General features: G+C 41.5%; 1 protein-coding gene across 1 annotated transcript in view; it reads right to left on the bottom strand.

The window, feature by feature from the left end:
• Positions 1-18,426, bottom strand: part of TDRD3 (tudor domain containing 3) — a 467,037-nt gene that overhangs the window by 36,731 nt on the left and 411,880 nt on the right. The window contains exon 12 of the mRNA XM_073614239.1: positions 7,855-7,980. Coding sequence (XP_073470340.1) covers positions 7,855-7,980 — 126 coding nt within the window. The remainder of the gene's footprint in view (positions 1-7,854; positions 7,981-18,426) is intronic.

Here is an 18,426-nt window from a genome sequence, read left to right as displayed (position 1 = left end):
GCCGGAGAACTGCCCAGACTACATAGGGAGCGCTGGTAAGATTGTGTAGGACATGGTGTCATCCTTATTCGGAAAGGGGTACCACTTGTATGTGGACAATTATTACACAAGCGTGCCACTTTTTAGTCACCTTTTTGATTGTGGAATTGGCGCATGTGGCACCGTGCGTTCTAATAGCCGAGGCTTCCTCCAACGGCTTGTAGAGTTCCAACTTAGATGGGGGGAGAGAGCCTGCTTGAAATGTAATAATTTGCTCTCTGTGAAGTGGAGGGATAATCGGAATGTTTTCGTTCTGTCCTCCCTTCACGCAGATACGACAGTCGTAAATTTCAACGGCAACTGGGGTTGTGGAGAAACCCCTCTGTGTACACGAATACAACCTTAAAATGGGAGGGGTGGACCTCAACAACCAGATGTTGGCGCCGTACTTAATTGCCCGTAAGGCCAGATGCTGGTGTAAAAAAAGTGTCTGTATATTTATTCCAGTTGGCTCTGCTGAACGCTTATATGCTATACAAAGCGTCAGGATGAACTGGATCCTTCCAGGAAGCGATCATCACAGCCCTTCTGTTTCCAGACGGTGCTGTGGCCCAACTTCCCAACGCAAATGCAGTGAGCCGGCTGCATGAGAGGCATTTCCCGTATGTCTTCCCTGTTACCACTGCCCAAAGAACACCCCAAAGATGATGTTGTGTCTGCAGAAAACGCAGATTTAGGCGTGACATCCGCTTTTATTGTCCCTCCTGTCCTGACCAACCTGGTCTCTGCATCGGTGACTGTTTCAAACGCTACCACACACTAGTGGAGTATTAGCGTAGGGTACAGCACTACAGTCCTAGGGCACACTTACACAGGGTCTCAAAAGATGAGACGCCCATCACATTTTGAGAGACCCTACCTGGAACGTTTACAGTTTATATATGAGTGCAAAAGAAACACCCCCCCAAAAAAAAACACAAAAAAATAAGAAAAGACAAAAAGATTTGTTGTTTTATTTTTCTTCTCTATTGTTACTGTATTTTAGAACTGTAATGTTTTATTTTTACTGTGTTTTATTGTATTTGCTTTGCAGGTATGGCATGTCTTACTGTTGTAATGTTACTTTGTTATATTGTTAACCATCATTTGCTTAGTAGGTACGCCATTCAGCTGCAGCGCGGGTTTATTTATTCTGACAGCAACAGCGTTTCCACGTAAAGCCATGACTTCAGCTCTGTAGTAGGTGATTTCACTGCCACAGTTAAAAAAAAAAGAGCATATATGCCAAAGCATGGGGGCAGGGGTGAAGGGGCAATTTGCTCCTAACATTAGGGGCGGATTGCCCCCATGCTTTGGCATATATCTTTTAGGCACAAATTGCGATAAAAAAATAAGTTGTTTTATTGTTACCATTACCTGCAATATATAAATTTATTTTATTTATAATTTACTTCATTTTAATTTTAATGTTTAGACTTCCATTTATGTTAACCACGGTAGTAGTGGCACCTCTTTTTCCCTTATGTTCATATATCATGAGGTTGTCTGCATAACTATCAGTAGGGAATATCTCCTTAGGCTGTATTCAGCTTGGAGCCGTTTTGTCATTTTTTAAATTATGTACTACAAGTATTTGCGATGCACTTCTTTTAAGTGATTATATACGACTTAAAGGTAAGCAGAATCCGTCTTTTAATTGTTTTTTTTTGCTGAGTTCAAAACTTTTTATTGCTTTTTATCTATGGAAAGCATGGTTAATGATCCTGACCAATCGCTGCCTTTTTTGCTGCTATTTAGGCTCTGAGAAAATGGAGTCAGACCCACTTCCTGATGACATGTGCTCTAGTGTGAAATGCATAGAGGTGAGGCCTGACACTTACAACCATAGGAGCCCTATACTATTGCTTGCACAGCTGAGATGCACCACGCACATTGCAAGTTTTATACCGGCGTCGCATCAGTTTCTGCTTCCCCCTGAACGGATTGTTTGTGATTTCATGCTGGACTATGTAATTACTCTTTTTTAAGCAATAAAACATAAAGCGGTATTCCACTATATCCTGCCTTATGTGGCTCTTTGTTGGTGGAGCTATTTCACAGACTTACTTGATGCAAGTTGATATATGCAGCGGAGAGATGTTATAAGGTGAAGATACCTTCCATCCATATATGATTGCTTGATTGGTAAGGGATGCATAAATAAGCTACAGCATTGAATTAAGGAGCCCTTCCCATTAGTCAAGCTTTGAGGTCACTTTGTGACCAAGGCGATCTGGTGAGCGTATTTTTGTTATCACTTCGGGTGAAGCACTTTTAGCAAGTTTACTGAAGCACTTGTGCACTTTATTTTCACGGTGTTGGAGCATACACAAGAAGATTTGTTCACATATGATTATTATGGACATTTTTGATGGTTTATTTTATTGTGCACTTTATTAATCAGATTATATTATTATTATATATATTTATTTGATATTTGATTTTTGTATTGTTTCCTTTGCTGCCTTTATATATATTTTTGCTTTTCAGTTACGCCATTCAGCTGCGGCCTCTAGACTGCTTTTTCAAGCAGTGGGAGGGAATGTCTAGCCCCCCCCCCCCCCCCGCCATCTTCCATGGTTTTCTCTGGCTCTCCTGTCACACTAGGGAACCCGAGAATGCAGACAGTGGTTCTGCAAGCTGACCATAGAGCTCATCAGGGACCAGAATGGCTCTAATCATCTCTATGGCCTAAGAAATCGGAAGTTACGAGCATTTCATGACTTAGGCTTCGCCGGATATAAACAGCGCCATTGGAAAATTGGGAAAGCATTTTATCACACCGATCTTGGTGTCCTTAGATGCTTTGAGGGCAGAGGAGAGATCTAGGGTCTAATAGACCCCATTTTTTTCTAAAAAGAGTATCTGTTACTACCTATAGATATCATACGGATATTTACATTCCTTGGGATAACAATAAAAATGATTAAAAAAAAAAAAATGAAAGGAAGTTTAAAAATAAAATAAAAAAGCAAAATAAATAACTAAAAAAAAAAAGCACCCCTGTCCCCCTGTGCTCTAAGTGTAAAATCGAAAGTTGTAACCTGTAAAGGCTTTTAAAAATGTATGTAGTTTGTCACTGCTGCACGTTTGTGCGCAATTTTAAAGCATGTCGTGTTTGGTATCTATTTACTCGGCATAAGATCATCTTTTTTATTTCATCAAACATTTGGGCAATATAGTGTGTTTTAGTGCATTAAAATGCAAAAAAGTGTTTTCTTTTTTCCCAAAAAAATGCATTTGCGAAATCGCTGCACAAATACTATGTGAAAAAAAAATTACAACACCCACCATTTTAATCTGTAAGGCATTTGCTTTAAAAAATATATGATGTTTGGGGGTTCAGAGTAATTTTCTAGCAAAAAAATTATATTTTTTCATGTAAACAAAAAGTGTCAGAAAGGGCTTTGTCTTCAAGTGGTTAGAAGAGTGGGTGATGTGTGACATAAGCTTCTAATGTTGTGCATAAAATGCCAGGTGATGATATTTATGTTGAGTTCATGGCATATTTTATATTTTGCCAAAAGTTTCGGGAAAATTACAGACTTTTTTTTTTTTTTTTTTTGCACAAAGTTGTCACTAAATGATATATTGCTGAAACATGCCATGGGCATATGTGAAATTACACCCCAAAATACATTCTGCTGCTTCTCCTGAGTACAGGGATACCACATGTGTAAGACTTTTTGGGAGCCTAGCCATGTACAGGACCCTGAAAACCAATCACCGCCTTCAGGCTTTCTAAGGGCGTAAAATGGTGATTTCTCTTCCTCACTACCTATCAGTTTCGGAGGTCGTGAAATGCCCAGCTAGCACAAACCCCCCCTCCCCCAAATGACCCCATTTTGGAAAGTAGACACTTCAAGCTATTTGCTGAAAGTCATGTTGAGTCCATGAAATATTTTATATTTTGCCACAAGTTTAGTGAAAATTACATTTTATTTTTAAACAAAGTTGTCACTAAATGATATATTGTTCAAACATGGCTTGGTTATATGTGGAATTACACCCCAAAATACATTCTGCTGCTTCTCCTGAGTACGGGGATACCACATGTGTGGGACTTTTTGGCAGTCTAGCCGCATAAAGGACCCTCGAAAGCCAATCACTGCCTTCAGGCTTTCTAAGGGCATGGTGATTTTTACTCCTCATTACCTATCACAGTTACGGAGGCTCTGATATGTCAAGATAGCACAACCCCCCCCCCCAAATGAGCCCATTTTGGAAAGTAGACACCCCAATGTATTTGCTAAGAGGTTGTATTTTTTTCTTTTTTCAATTTTCAAAACTTTGTGACAAAAAGTGAGATCTGCAAAATACTCAACATGCCTCTCGGCAAATAGCTTGGGGTGTCTACTTTCCAAAATGGGGTAATTTGGGGGGGGGGGGGGGCTATCTTGGCCGTTCATGGCCTCCGAACTGTGATAGGTAGTGAGGAGTGAAATAAAAAATTTACACCCTTAGAAATCCTGAAAGCGGTGATTGGTTTTCGGGGTCCTGTACGTGGTTAGACTGCCAAAACGTCCCATACATGTGGTATCCTCGTACTCAGGAGAAGCAGCAGAATGTATTTTGGGGTGCAATTCCACATATAACCATGGCATGTTTGAGCAATATATCATTTAGTGACAACTTTGTGTTAATTTTTGTTTGTCATTTTTCAATCACTTGTGACAAAAAATAAAATATTCAATGGGCTCAACATGCCTCTCAGCAATTTCCTTGGGGTGTCTATTTTCCAAAATGGGGTCATGGGGGGGGTAGTACTGCCCTGCCATTTTAGCACCTCAAGAAATGAGATAAGCAGTCATAAACTAAAAGCTGCGTAAATGCCATAAAATGTACCCTAGTTTGTAGACGCTATAACTTTTGCGCAAACCAATAAATATACGCTTATTGACATTTTTTTTATCACAGACATGTGGCTGAATACATTTTGGCTTAAATGTATGACTAAAATTGAGTTTATTGGATTTTTTTTTAATAACAAGGAGTAGAAAATATCATTTTTTTAAAGATTTTCGCTATTTTTCCGTTTATATCGCAAAAAATAAAAATTGCAGAGGCAATCAAATACCATGAAAAGAAAGCTCTATTTGTGGGAAAAAAGGATGCAAATTTAGTTTGGTTACAGCATTGGATGACTGTGCAATTACCAGTTAAAGCAGCGCAGTGCCAAACTGTAAAAAGTGCTCTGGTCATTAAGGGGCCAATTCTTCCGGGGCTGAAGTGGTTAATGGCTGTGTGTTGAGTTATTTTGAGGGAAAAGCAAATTTACACTGTTATACAAGCTGTACACTTAGAGCCGGTTCACACGGGGGCGACTTGTCAGGCGACCTAGCCGCCTGACAAGTCGCCTCCCGTTCTGTACAATGGAACCGTTCTAATCGGAGCGACGAAAGTCGCTCCGACTTAGAAGAAAGGTTCCTGTACTACTTTGGGGGCGACTTGCATAGACTTCTATACAGAAGTCGTCTTGCAAGTCGCCGCGGCAGTCGTGTGCAGGTCGCCTCGGTGAGGCGACCTGCAAGTCGTGCCACTTCTAATGTGAACCGGCGCTTACTACTTTACATTGTAGCAAGGTAACATTTCTTCAGTGTTGTCACATGAAAAGATATAATAAAATATTTACAAAAATGTGAGGGGTGTACTAACTTTTGTGAGATACATATATATATATATATATATATATATACGAAACACACACAGACACACACAGACACACACACACACACACACACACATACATATACACACACACAGTGCTTTGAAAAGGTATTCATACACCTTGAAATTTTCCACATTTTGTCACATTAGAACCAAAAACATAAATGTATTTTATTGGGATTTTATGTGATAGGCCATCACAAAGTGGCACATAATTGTGAAGTGGAAGGAAAATAATAAATGGTTTTCAAAATGTTTTACAAATAAATATGTGAAAAGTGCAGCATGCATTTGTATTCAGACCCCTTGATACCCCCAACTAAAATCTAGTGAAACCAATTGCCTTTAGAAGTCACCTAATTAGTAAATAGAGTCCACCTGTGTGTAATTGAATCTCAGGATAAATACAGCTGTGCTGTGAAGCCCTCAGAGGTTTGTTAGAGCAGTGGTCATCAACCCTGTCCTCAGGGCCCACTAACAGGCCGGGTTTGCAAGATAACTGAAGTACATCACAGGTGATATCATTTGCTGCTCAGTGATTGCAGTATTCTAGTCTGCATCTCCCCAAGGTAATACATAAAACCTGGCCTGTTAGTGGGCCTTGAGGACAGGGTTGATGACCACTGTGTTGGAGAATCTTAGCGAGCAAACAGCATCATGAAGGCCAAGGAACACACCAGACAGGTCAGGGGTAAAGTTGTGAAGTTTAAAGCAGGCTTAAGTTATAGAAAAATATCCCAAAGCTTTTACCATCTCACAGAGCACTGTTCAATCCATCATCCGAAAATGGAAAGAGTATGACACAACTGCAAACCTACCAAGACATGGCTGTCCACCTAAACTGACAGGCCGGCAAGGAGAGCATTAATTAGAGGAGCAGCCAAGAGGCCCATGGTAACTCTGGAGGAGCTGCAGAGATCCACAGCTCAGGTGGGAGAGTCTGTTCACAGGACAACTATTAGTCGTACACTCCAAAAATCTGGCCTTTATGGAAGAGTGGCAAGAAGAAAGCCATTGTTGAAAGTAAGCCATAAGAAGTCCCATTTGCAGTTTGCAAGAAGCCTGTGGGGGACACAGAAAACATGTGGAAGAAGGTTCTTTGGTCAGATGAGATCAAAATTTAATTTTTTGACCTAATAGCAAATGCTATTTGTGGTGAAAAACTAACACTGCACATCACCCTGAACACACCATCCCCACAGTGAAACACGGTGGTGGCAGCATTATGTTGTGGGAATGCTTTTCTTCAGCAGGGAAAGGGAAGCTGCTCAGCATTGATGGGAAGATGGCTGGAGCCAAATACAGGGTAATCTTAGAAGAAAACCTGATAGAGTCTGCAAAAGACTTGACTGGGGCGGAGGTTCACCTTCCAGCAGGACAACGACCATAAGCATACAGCCAGAGCTTCTACGGAATGGCTTAGATCAAAGCATATGTATATGTTAGAATGGCCCAGTCAAAGTCCAGACCTAAAACTAATTGAGAATCTGTAGCAAGACTTGGAAATTGCTGCTCACAGACGCTCTACATCCAATCTGACACAGCTTGAGCTATTTTGCAAAAAAGAATGGGCAAAAATGTCACTTTCTAGATGTGCAAAGCTGGAAGAGACATACCCAAAAAGACTTGCAGCAAAATGTGGTTCTACAAAGTTTTGACTCGGGGGCTGAATACAAATGCATGCCACACTTTTCAGATATTCATTTGTAAAAAATGCTGAAGACCATTTATCATTTTTCTGCCAGTTCACAATTATGTGCCACTTTGGGTTGGTCTATCACATAAAATCCCAATAAAATACATTTACGTTTTTGGTTGTAACACGACAAAATGTGGAAAATGTCAAGGGTTATAAATATTTTTTCAAGGCAATGTATATCTATATATATCTTGCCTCTCATGAAGATGAGAAATCTATTTTAAATCTATTTAAAGTGTCACTAAAGGCATTTTTTTAAACAGTAAACAAATGTGGAGTGAGGTGGATATGAGACTTCAGTGAAATTACACTTTTGATGTTTTTGGTCCCCTGTAGCTGTATTTGGTAAATACATTCATTGCTTTCTCCAACAGCACAATTTTCTTTCTGTTAAAATCCTAAACTGTATTAGCTCAGGGTATTCTTACGCATTCTACCATACAGATACTGTAAAGCCATGATTAATTTACCCATGCTTCCGCTTGTATAGGTTTAATGTTGTCCAATAGCACTTCTTCATAATTCCCATAATCACTAAATTTGACCACTGCCGTTGTTCCTGAAGAGTGTAGTGCTTCAATTTCAGCTCTGTAATACTGCAAAAATTAAAATTAAAATAAGAAACAACAAACACCTAAACGAAAATCATCCTCGACTGCTCTATAGTAATACACTGTAAAATCTGAATTGTTATGAGTAACCTTGGGTCTTGTTAAGTAGATAAAAATTGTGAATGATTGAACGAATTTTGAGTCACTTTAGATTCATCATGACCATAATGGGTCTTATAAAGTGAGGATGGTAACAATTTTACTTTTCCTACAGCTTACTGATAAAATCATTTTCTTGAAGTACATCACATGACACAGAGCCAGTTATAATAATAACTATTTGGGTTATATGCCATCTATAGGTTAATGGACACTGGTAGATTAATCAAACAGGAAGTCCTCCCCTATATAACCCCTCCTACATAGGAGGTACCTCAGTTTTGTAGCAAGCAATACATTTCCCAGACATGAGGGGAGGGACCTCTGTGTTCTGTGATGTACTCCAAGAAAAGGATTTTACAGGTAAGCTGTAGGAAAAAAAATCCAATTTTCTTTATCATACATCACAGGACACAGAGCCGGTTATAATAATAACTATTTGGGATGTCCCAAAGCAATACCCTTGAGGGGAGGGAGACACCATAACAGAAACTGCCAACAGAGAAGGACCTACTCTGCTGTTTGTAATACGTTGAGGACAAAGGCAGTATCCTTCATGGTTTTGACATCCACCTGGTAAAAAGCCCTGTGAATGTATGAACCAAAAGACCAAATAGTGGTCATCTAAACCTGAGCCACTGATGCCTGATGGTGGATGGCCCAAGATGCACCCACACATCTGGTAGAGAATCTCTCCCCAGTCAATGTGGCATTTTGCCCTTAGGCTTCAATGCTAAACTGTCAGATCCAATGCCAAATAGTCGACCTGGATGCCTCTTGCTCTTCCTGGGCTCTTCTGGCTGCACAACCAGGATTCCTAACCTGTGTCGACAACACAAGTAAATCCTGAGCGACTGAACTACCACTAGAGTATGTAGCGATCTTTCTCCTGCCGACTGTGGATTAGGAAAAAAAGAAAAGCAAAACACTGTCCTGATTCAAGTGAAAACTAGAAACCCCTCTAGACAAAAAAAAGATGGATGAAAACGCAACATCACCTTATCCTGATGCAAGACCAAGAAATGCTTCTTGCATAAAAAAGGCCGCCAGCTGTGACACTCCACTTGCTGAAGTGATAGCAACCAAAGAAACCACCTTTCAAGTCAAAGGACTAACACGGTTTCTCAAATTGGTTCAAAAGGTGGCCTAGGCAAGCACAGTCAATAGTAAATTCAAGTCCCAAGGCCACAATGGTGGCCTGACCGGCGGGACTGTCTGCAATATACCCTGTATGAAGTATGAGATAAGGAGTGAGAAACAATGGCCTCTGGAAAAATATGTATAGGGAAGAATCTGACCCTTAACCACTTCAGCCCTGGAAGAATTTACCCCCTTCCTTACCAGAGCACTTTTTGCGATTCGGCACTGCGTCGCTTTAACTGAAAATTGCGCGGTCGTGCGACGTGGCTCCCAAACAAAATTGACGTCCTTTTTTTCCCACTAATAGAGCTTTCTTTTGGTGATATTTGATCACCTCTGTGGTTTTTATTTTTTGCTCTATAAACAAAAAAATAGCGACAATTTTGAAAAAAACGCATTATTTTTTACGTTTTACTATAATAAATATCCCCAAAAATATTTAAAAAAACATTTTTTTCCCTCAGTTTAGGCCGATACGTATTCTCCTACATATTTTTGGTAAAAAAAAAAAAAAAAATCGCAATAAGCGTATATTGATTGGTTTGTGCAAAAGTTATAGCGTCTACAAAATAGGGGATAGTTTTACGGCATTTTTATTGATTTTATTCATTTTTTACTAGTAATGGTGGCGATCAGCAATTTTTATCGTGACTGCGACATTATGGCGGACATATTTGAAACATTTTTGTGACCACTGTCATTTATACAGCAATCAGTGCTATACAAATGCACTGATTCCTGTGTAAATGATACTGGCAGTGAAGGGGTTAACCACTAGGTGGCAGTGTAGGGGTTAAGTATGTCCTGGGGAGTGTTTCTAACTGTGGGGGGGCGTGGCTACGTGTGACACGTCACTGATCTCTGCTCCCGATCACAGGGAGCAGAGATCAGTGACACTGTCACTAGGCAGAACGGAGAGATGCTTGTTTTTTAAATTAGCATCTCCCCGTTCTTCCTCTCCGTGAGGTGATCGTGGGTATCGATCCGACTCACAGAGCTCCCGCCCGGCGCGCGAACGCAATGGCATGGCGGCAAGTTTAAAGGGACTTCAGGCATAAAATAAGCTAAGCTCCGTGAAGCCAGCTTCCAGGCGCTCAACAGTGCGGAGATAACAGGACCAAAGACGATTAGGTCCAGCTGGACTAGAAGTGTCCAAGGAGCGTCCCCCGCAAGATTCGCTCTGTCAGTGTACCAAGCCCTCCTGGGCTAATTCAGCTAACACTATTATCAGTGTTACCACCTACCTGATTCTTCGCATAGATGTGGCAGTAGTCGAAACAGAGGGAAGGGGGTCAATTAGGGAGAACTGGTCCCTAAGTGTTACCAGTGCATCTACCCCTATTGCCAGTGGGATGCTTGTCCCGGACTCAACCTGTCCAACTTGTTGTAGAACTTGGAATCCAGTAGATCCACCTGCAAAGTTCTCCACATTTGGCAGATTGTCAAAAATAATGTCTCAGGATGCAGGTCCCGGCATTACACACTGATGACTGGGAAAACTCCCCCCATTTTTCTACCTTGAATATGTACTGGCGACAGAGACAGCACCTGCTGTTCTGCCCCAGACAGAATGTGATGTGGTTCACCTTCCTTAGCCACACGACTCCTAGTGCCGCCCTGGTGGTTGATATATGCCACTGTAGAGGCATTGTTGGATTAAATCTACTACTGATTTGTTCAATAATCCAGAGCAAGATATACTGGCCAAAAGTTTCAAGATATTGATGTTGTGCAGTATTTTTTCCCGTAGAGACCAAGTCCACTGAACTGTAGCCAACGCCAAACCAACTGGAGAGACTGGCATCAGTGGTTATTATCTTCCAAACTCCTGAAAGGAAGAATTTCACCTTCTCCAGATTCCGAACCAATAACCACCAATTTGAGCTCTGCAATACCATGGGAACAGAGTCCTTCAGCAACCTAATGCTTAGATCTTTATGTTCCAGACAGAGAGAATGTTCCTCTACAAAAGACCTGGAGTAATACTGTACGTAGGGAACGTCCTTCGAGTTTGATATATTTCTACAGAAGGAAGTTGTATGTAAGAAAAAACTGGAACCGACTGCTTCCTGAGCAAAGATTATTGAGGTATACTGAGATTGGCACCCCCTGCATCTTTAGCAAGTCCAGCAGTCGGGCTGGGAGCTTTGTGAAACCTCTGAGCTGTGGCCAGCCTGAAGAGCAGAGTGACAAAATTGAAAAAAAAGGCTACTTTGCACTGCAATTGCAGAAACCCTTGATAAGCCTGGAAAATAGCAGCACATGAAGATATGTGTCATTGATGACTATGGACCCCGAAATCTACCTCCCGCAGAGAGGTCATCACTAAATGGACAGAGCCTATCTGAAACAGAAGGATGTCCAGCGGCTTGAGATCTAAGATAGACCTCATGACCCCATTTGGTTTTGGGACTGCTGCCAGTCGAGTTTTTAACAAAAATTAGCCCATAACTTTTGCTCCAAGAGTCAATGCAAGGCAAAAGACTGATGACTCTGTGGCAGACCAAGAAGGCCCCAAGAGGCATACCTAACCTACCAAGTTTATGCCGGCAAAAGATGGTGCAAACAACCTCAGAGACTGCCCTAAGATGCTCTGGCTTGAGATACTCTCAAAACACAGCAGCATCAGATGCATCCCTCACTCAGGAGGGGAAAGGCTTACAGCATCTAGTATTCCCAGGCAGTCTCCCATCCACATACTGACCAGGCTTAATCCTGCTTAGGCTCCGATCAACAGTGATCAGGTGAAAAACAAATGCGTCAGGAAACACTTCAATACCAAAACACCACAGTGGCTCAGATGCAACTGACATCACTGTCCATCAGGAGATGTGTATACCACCAGATCACCACTGAACCTGAGTGCGGTGCACCTGCCTCCCCCCGCTGCCTCTTTCTGGAACCATTTAAGCACTTGCCGACCAGCGCATGACGATGTACGTCAGCTGGGCAAATGGGCGTACCTGTACATCCCCTTTAAGATGCGGCTTAGTGGGCACCACTTACTCTGTGAGCATGTCCGCCTGGGACTGCGATAGTGACTATCTACGTAAACAAGGCATTTCCCTGTTCTGCCTAGCAACATGACAGGGATCTACTGCTCTGTCATCGGGAGCAGTGATCCCTGTCATGTTGTAGTGAGCCCATCCCCCCACAGTTAGAAACACTCCCTAGGACACACTTAACCCCTTGATCGCCCCCTAGTGTTCAACCCCTTCCCTGTCAGTGTCATTTACACAGTAATCAGTGCGTTTTTTATAGCACTGATCGCTGTATAAACGTCACTGGTCCCAAATAGTGTAAAAAGTGTCCAATGTGTCTGCCGCAATCACGATAAAAATCGGAGATCGCCGCCATTACTAATAAAAAAAATGTAATAATAAAAATGCCATAAATCTATCCCCTATTTTGTAGATGCTATAACTTTTGCGCAAACCAATCAATATACGCTTATAGCGATTTTTTTTTTTACAAAAAATATGTAGAAGAATACGTATCTGCGTAAACTGAGAAAGAAATTTGTTTTTTTTATATATATATATTTTGGGGATATTTATTATAGCAAAAAGTAAAAAATATTGCTTTTTTTCAAAATTGTCGCTCTTTTTTTGTTTATAGTGCAAAAAATTAAAAAAACGCAGAGGTGATCAAATACCACCAAAAGAAAGTTCTATTTGTGGGAAAAAAAGGATGTCAACTTCGTTTGGGTGCAACGCCACGTGGCCGGGCAATTGTTAGTTAAAGCAACGCAGTGCCGTATCGCAAAAAGTGCTCTGGTCAGGAGGGGGGTAAATTCTTCCGGGGCTGAAGTAGTTAACAGGTAAATAACATAGCAACTATATTAGCCAAAACCTAATACACGTTCCTCCAAGGATGCAGGACGAAAACAACGTTGGTCTACTGCTATGCAACCTGCAGATATGCAAGTCTGCATGTACCCAGGTATGCCTTATGTAGGCACCTAGGTATGCAAACATGCAGGTATTTTTGCCTTTCAGGCATTTATGTATGCAGTTCAATGCAAATAAGCACGTATGTATACAGCTTAAAAAGTATGTATGTAAATTAAGTACAAATAAACACGTATTAATGCCAGCAGGTGTCAATGCAAACCTGTGCTTATGTAAGTATGCAAACACGCGCATAGGCAAACATGTGCCTATGCAAGTAAGCAAGCACATGTCTTTTGCGCGTGTCTATGCAAACATGCATTTATGCAAACATGTGTTCATGCAATATGTGTTTCATGTCAACATGTGTTTATGCAGGAAGTAAGCATGTGTTTAAACGTGTCTTATGCAAACACGTTTTTATGCAAGCAAGTGTGCGTTTATGCAAATCATGTATCTGTGCCAAACATGTATCTATGCACACGTTTATATTTATTTTATTTATTTATTATGTTTTGTATTTATGCAACATGCATTTAAGCAACAAGTTTGCAAGCATGTACAGTGGGGACGGAAAGTATTCAGACCCCCTTAAACTTTTCACTCTTTGTTATATTGCAGCCATTTGCTAAAATCATTTAAGTTCATTGTTTTCCTCGTTAATGTACACACAGCACCCCATATTGACAGAAAAACACAGAGTTGTTGACATTTTTGCAGTTTTATTAAAAAAAGAAAAACTGAAATATCACATGGTCCTAAGTATTCAGACCCTTTGCTGTGACACTCATATATTTAACTCAGGTGCTGTCCATTTCTTCTGATTATCCTTGAGATGGTTCTACACCTTCATTTGAGTCCAGCTGTGTTTGATTATACTGATTGGACTTGATTAGGAAAGCCACACACCTGTCTATATAAGACCTTACAGCTCACAGTGCATGTCAGAGCAAATGAGAATCATGAGGTCAAAGGAACTGCCTGAAGAGCTCAGAGACAGAATTGTGGCAAGGCACAGATCTGGCCAAGGTTACAAAAAAATTTCTGCTGCACTTAAGGTTCCTAAGAGCACAGTGGCCTCCATAATCCTTAAATGGAAGATGTTTGGGATGACCAGAACCCTTCCTAGAGCTGGCCATCTGGCCAAACTGAGCTATCAGGGGAGAAGAGCCTTGGTGAGAGAGGTAAAGAAGAACCCAAAAGATCACTGTGGCTGAGCTCCAGAGATGCAGTCGGGAGATGGGAGAAAGTTGTAGAAAGGCAACCATCACTGCAGCTCTCCACCAGTCGGGACTTTATGGCAGAGTGGCCCGACGGAAGCCTCTCCTCAGTGCAAACACATGAAAGCCCGCATGGAGTTTGCTAAAAAAAACTTGAAGGACTCCAAGATGGTGAGAAATAAGATTCTCTGGTCTGATGAGACCAAGATAGAACTTTTTGGCCTTAATTCTAAGCGGTATGTGTGGAGAAAACCAGGCACTACTCGTCACCTGTCCAATACATTCCAAACAGTGAAGCATGGTGGTGGCATCGTCTTGTTTACCTTCCAACAAGACGATGACCCTAAGCACACAGCTAAAATAACGAAGGAGTGGCTTCACAACTCCGTGACTGTTCTTGAATGGCCCAGCCAGAGCCCTGACTTAAACCCAATTGAGCATCTCTGGAGAGACCTAAAAATGGCTGTCCACCAACGTTTACCATCCAACCTGACAGAACTGGAGAGGATCTGCAAGGAGGAATGGCAGAGGATCCCCAAATCCAGGTGTGAAAAACTTGTTGCATCTTTCCCAAAAAGACTCATGGCTGTATTAGATCAAAAGGGTGCTTCTACTAAATACCGAGCAAAGGGTCTGAATACTTAGGACCATGTGATATTTCAGTTTTTCTTTTTTAATAAATCTGCAAAAATGTCAACAATTCTATGTTTTTCTGTCACTATGGGGTGCTGTGTGTACATTAATGATTGAAAAAAATGAACTTAAATGATTTTAGCAAATGGCTGCAATATAACAGAGTGAAAAATGTAAGGGGGTCTGAATACTTTTCGTCCCCACTGTATACTATGCTGCACCTGCCCAACTGCACTTGGCCCCATATTAGTTTTGCAGTATTAGCCAAGCACATATGAATCCAGTGCAGCCTTTTTGCTGCTTCGGAGCAGCTTAAAAGTAAGCTCCTGCAGACCAAATGCATGCTATTCTGGAGACACAACTCCTCAAAATGCACTGATACCTACCTGTACAGGGGTGTAACAACAGACAGTTGTACAGGCCCCCTGGATTAAGCAGTAAGTATGCAGTATATGATCATGACTTTTCTGGTTACACAGTTGTCCTATAGTAAGTACTCACACTTTATTAGTATCCATGGGCTGCAGTTATGTCTCAAGAGGCCTTGTTGACTCTGTAGCCCACATGGTAAAAAATGTCTGCCCCTCCACTTCCTGCTTATATAGAAATAGGCCATACTGAGCTAACCTGCACCCTCTAGTGGCTGGAGGAGAAACTGCAGCCCAACACTCCTAAGAAGTACACAGAGCATGATCAAACAGGCCCCTGGGAGAAAGACCAGACAGATCGCTTACCATTCCTGCTGCAGGACTCTGATCATAACAGGAGTCCAACCTTCACCCAACCCAGTGGGCTCTGTCATAAAAGACCTTCAGAGACTGGATCCCCCTTAAACTGGGTTCCACTCCCCTGAATCTGTATAGCACCCTGCAGGAAAACAAGTTAGTCAGAATACTGCACAGGATTGCATTACGCAGGGTCCAGCGCATGCATCACATCAGTGACCACCACCTTACAGACACTGGTAAAAACACTGAGGTACTTCCTGTGTAGGAGGGATTATGTAGGGGAGGACTTCCTGTTTGATTGATCTAATTGATCTACCAGTGTCCATTCACCTATAGGTGCCGTATAACCCAAATAGTTATTGTTATAACTGGTTCTGTGTCCTGTGATGTACGATAAAGAAATGTCTAGACTACTGTTCTGGCAGTCATAAAAGCCACAATGTCTTGATTTACAGGAAACAATGCTACCATTTTCTTTTCTTACAGCTAACTAACTGGGTTAAGACGTTTTTTCTTTTATTAGAATGTAGCTGCATTTTTTGTGATTTCACACAAAAAAGTCAAGAAAGTGAAAAGATATCTTCAACTATGACAAAAATCAAAGTATTTTCAGCTTTGCTACCACTTCAGTGTAAAACAGAAAAATCAGCATTAATAAGTATTCTGGAGGAAGGAAAGAATTATCAGCACTAAATTAATGAAAACAAAGTGGATAGGTATTTTCAAAGATGAAGAACAGAACAAAACTGCACACACACTTTCAAACAGTTAAGGTCAATAAAGATAAATGCAATTATAACAGAAATGCATCCAGGTAACACAGCTACATGCTAGGTTTTCTGTTAGTCACTTGAAGTAGAGCTCTAGTCAAATCTGCTATTTCAAGTATCCCTTTTGCTTACCTATTTGGGAGGCAGTTGAGCAACCCCCAAATAACCATACTATAGGCTCTTTGCTGCCACTCGCATGCCCAAATCATAGAAGCAGAACACATAGTGACATGTGAGTGCTGCTCAGTCAAGGAGCACTGTGACCCCAACCTGCATGATAAAACACCCCCTAGGGGGGGTATGGATGACAGGCTGAATCTGCAGGAAATCTTGTGAGTGTCGTTCTTGCCGAAGAGGACTGGTGGCGTTGGATGGAGAATGAAGCTGGAGACAGCTCTTGAGCGTGGAGAGGGTAAGAACAGTATGGGCATATTTTTTTTATTTTTTTTTTTTAATGGCATGCAGCAGATACAATAGAATGAAGGCTTCACACAAGTTGCAACAGGATACACAATGTTTAAGTCACATCTGATACGTCAAGGCATCATTACAAAGTGTATATAAAATAGGTACAATAAACAGCCAACGCAAGGTACAAAGATATGTATAAAATAACTGAACAGATGGTATAGATTATGCAGTTATAGGCAAGCAGCACCAACCAGAGTGACAGTTCAGGGAAAATTCCTGCACACAGAGTGTCCCCCTGATTCTCGGAAGGAACTACCGAGGCCAGGACAAGGTTATACGAAGTAACCTTAGAATAGAAATGAGAAGAACATTGTGGGGAATTTTGATGTAGGGGGTCTGGCTGAGTTCTGTGCACCCCAAGATTTTTATTTAAGGGGAAAAAAAAGGGGGAGAGAATGGGAGGAGAAGAGAGATAAAAAAAATAAGAGGGAGGAGGAGATTAGGATGGGGGGAAAAGGGGGGATGGGGAAGAGAGAGCATGAACATATTTTAACACAAAAAAAATTACATTAATTAGGAGTCTAAGCAAAAAAATAAATAAATTCAGTACATCTCTGCAATACATACACTCCCCCCCCCCCCCATGTTTTACCCTTTTAAAATGCAAGTATACAAGTACATACAGAAAAATGCCTGTTACTGTGTGTAAAAAATTGAGTGAGCTTCCAACCTTTGATAGCACAGTGCCACTGTTGCACTGAAAACTCGGTGTGTTAACAGCCCTGTCCAGTTCTCTCCTGATGGACTACAAAACACACTTCTCTGTCCTCATCTTCGTAACAAAGGTGAGGTGCAAGGAGTCCAACAGAGAAGAACACTACCTGGATTTCAATGCAGCTGAGCAATCGCTGTTAGCTCACTACATAAAGTCAAAGGCCAACTGTATTTCTGGCAGTATCAAGTATTGTATTATTTTTAACATAAAACACAGGGAAATGTGCATGCATTGCAGAGAGGTACTGCATATTTCTTTTATTTTGCTCAAGTGTCAGTAGTATATTTTTCAAGGAATTAGCTGGGTTAAAGCTTGCGCTTGCCTTAAAGGTCTGAAACTTAATATAGGTTTTGAGGTAAAGGAACCCAACATGTAAGCTTGTGTGAAATACAGCAATATATAGTATTACCTAGCATTGAGATAAAAGTGTGTTTAAATAACAAAACATGTCAAACTTCCCTGCTCTGTACAATGGTTTTGCATAGAGAAGCCCTGATCCTCCTCTTCTTGGGCCTCCCACTGGCACTCCTGGCTCCTCCTCTTCTTTGGGTATCCCCGTAACAAGCTGCTCGCTATGGGGGCACTCGTGCGTGCCTGCTTCTGAGCCCTGCTGTGTGCATCCATAAGACACACACAGGGGCGTGTTTGGTCCCCCCCACTCCCTCCCGATTGGCTGTGAGCTTTGATTGACAGCAGCAGGAGCCAATAGCTCCTGCAGCTCACTCTTAGCCAATCAGGCAGCAGAGACCCAGGAGAGCAGCCACT

Source organism: Aquarana catesbeiana, linkage group LG02 (assembly GCF_042186555.1).
Source record: "Aquarana catesbeiana isolate 2022-GZ linkage group LG02, ASM4218655v1, whole genome shotgun sequence".
Classification (NCBI taxonomy): Eukaryota; Metazoa; Chordata; class Amphibia; order Anura; family Ranidae; genus Aquarana; species Aquarana catesbeiana.
This window is presented reverse-complemented; position numbering and strand designations above follow the sequence as displayed.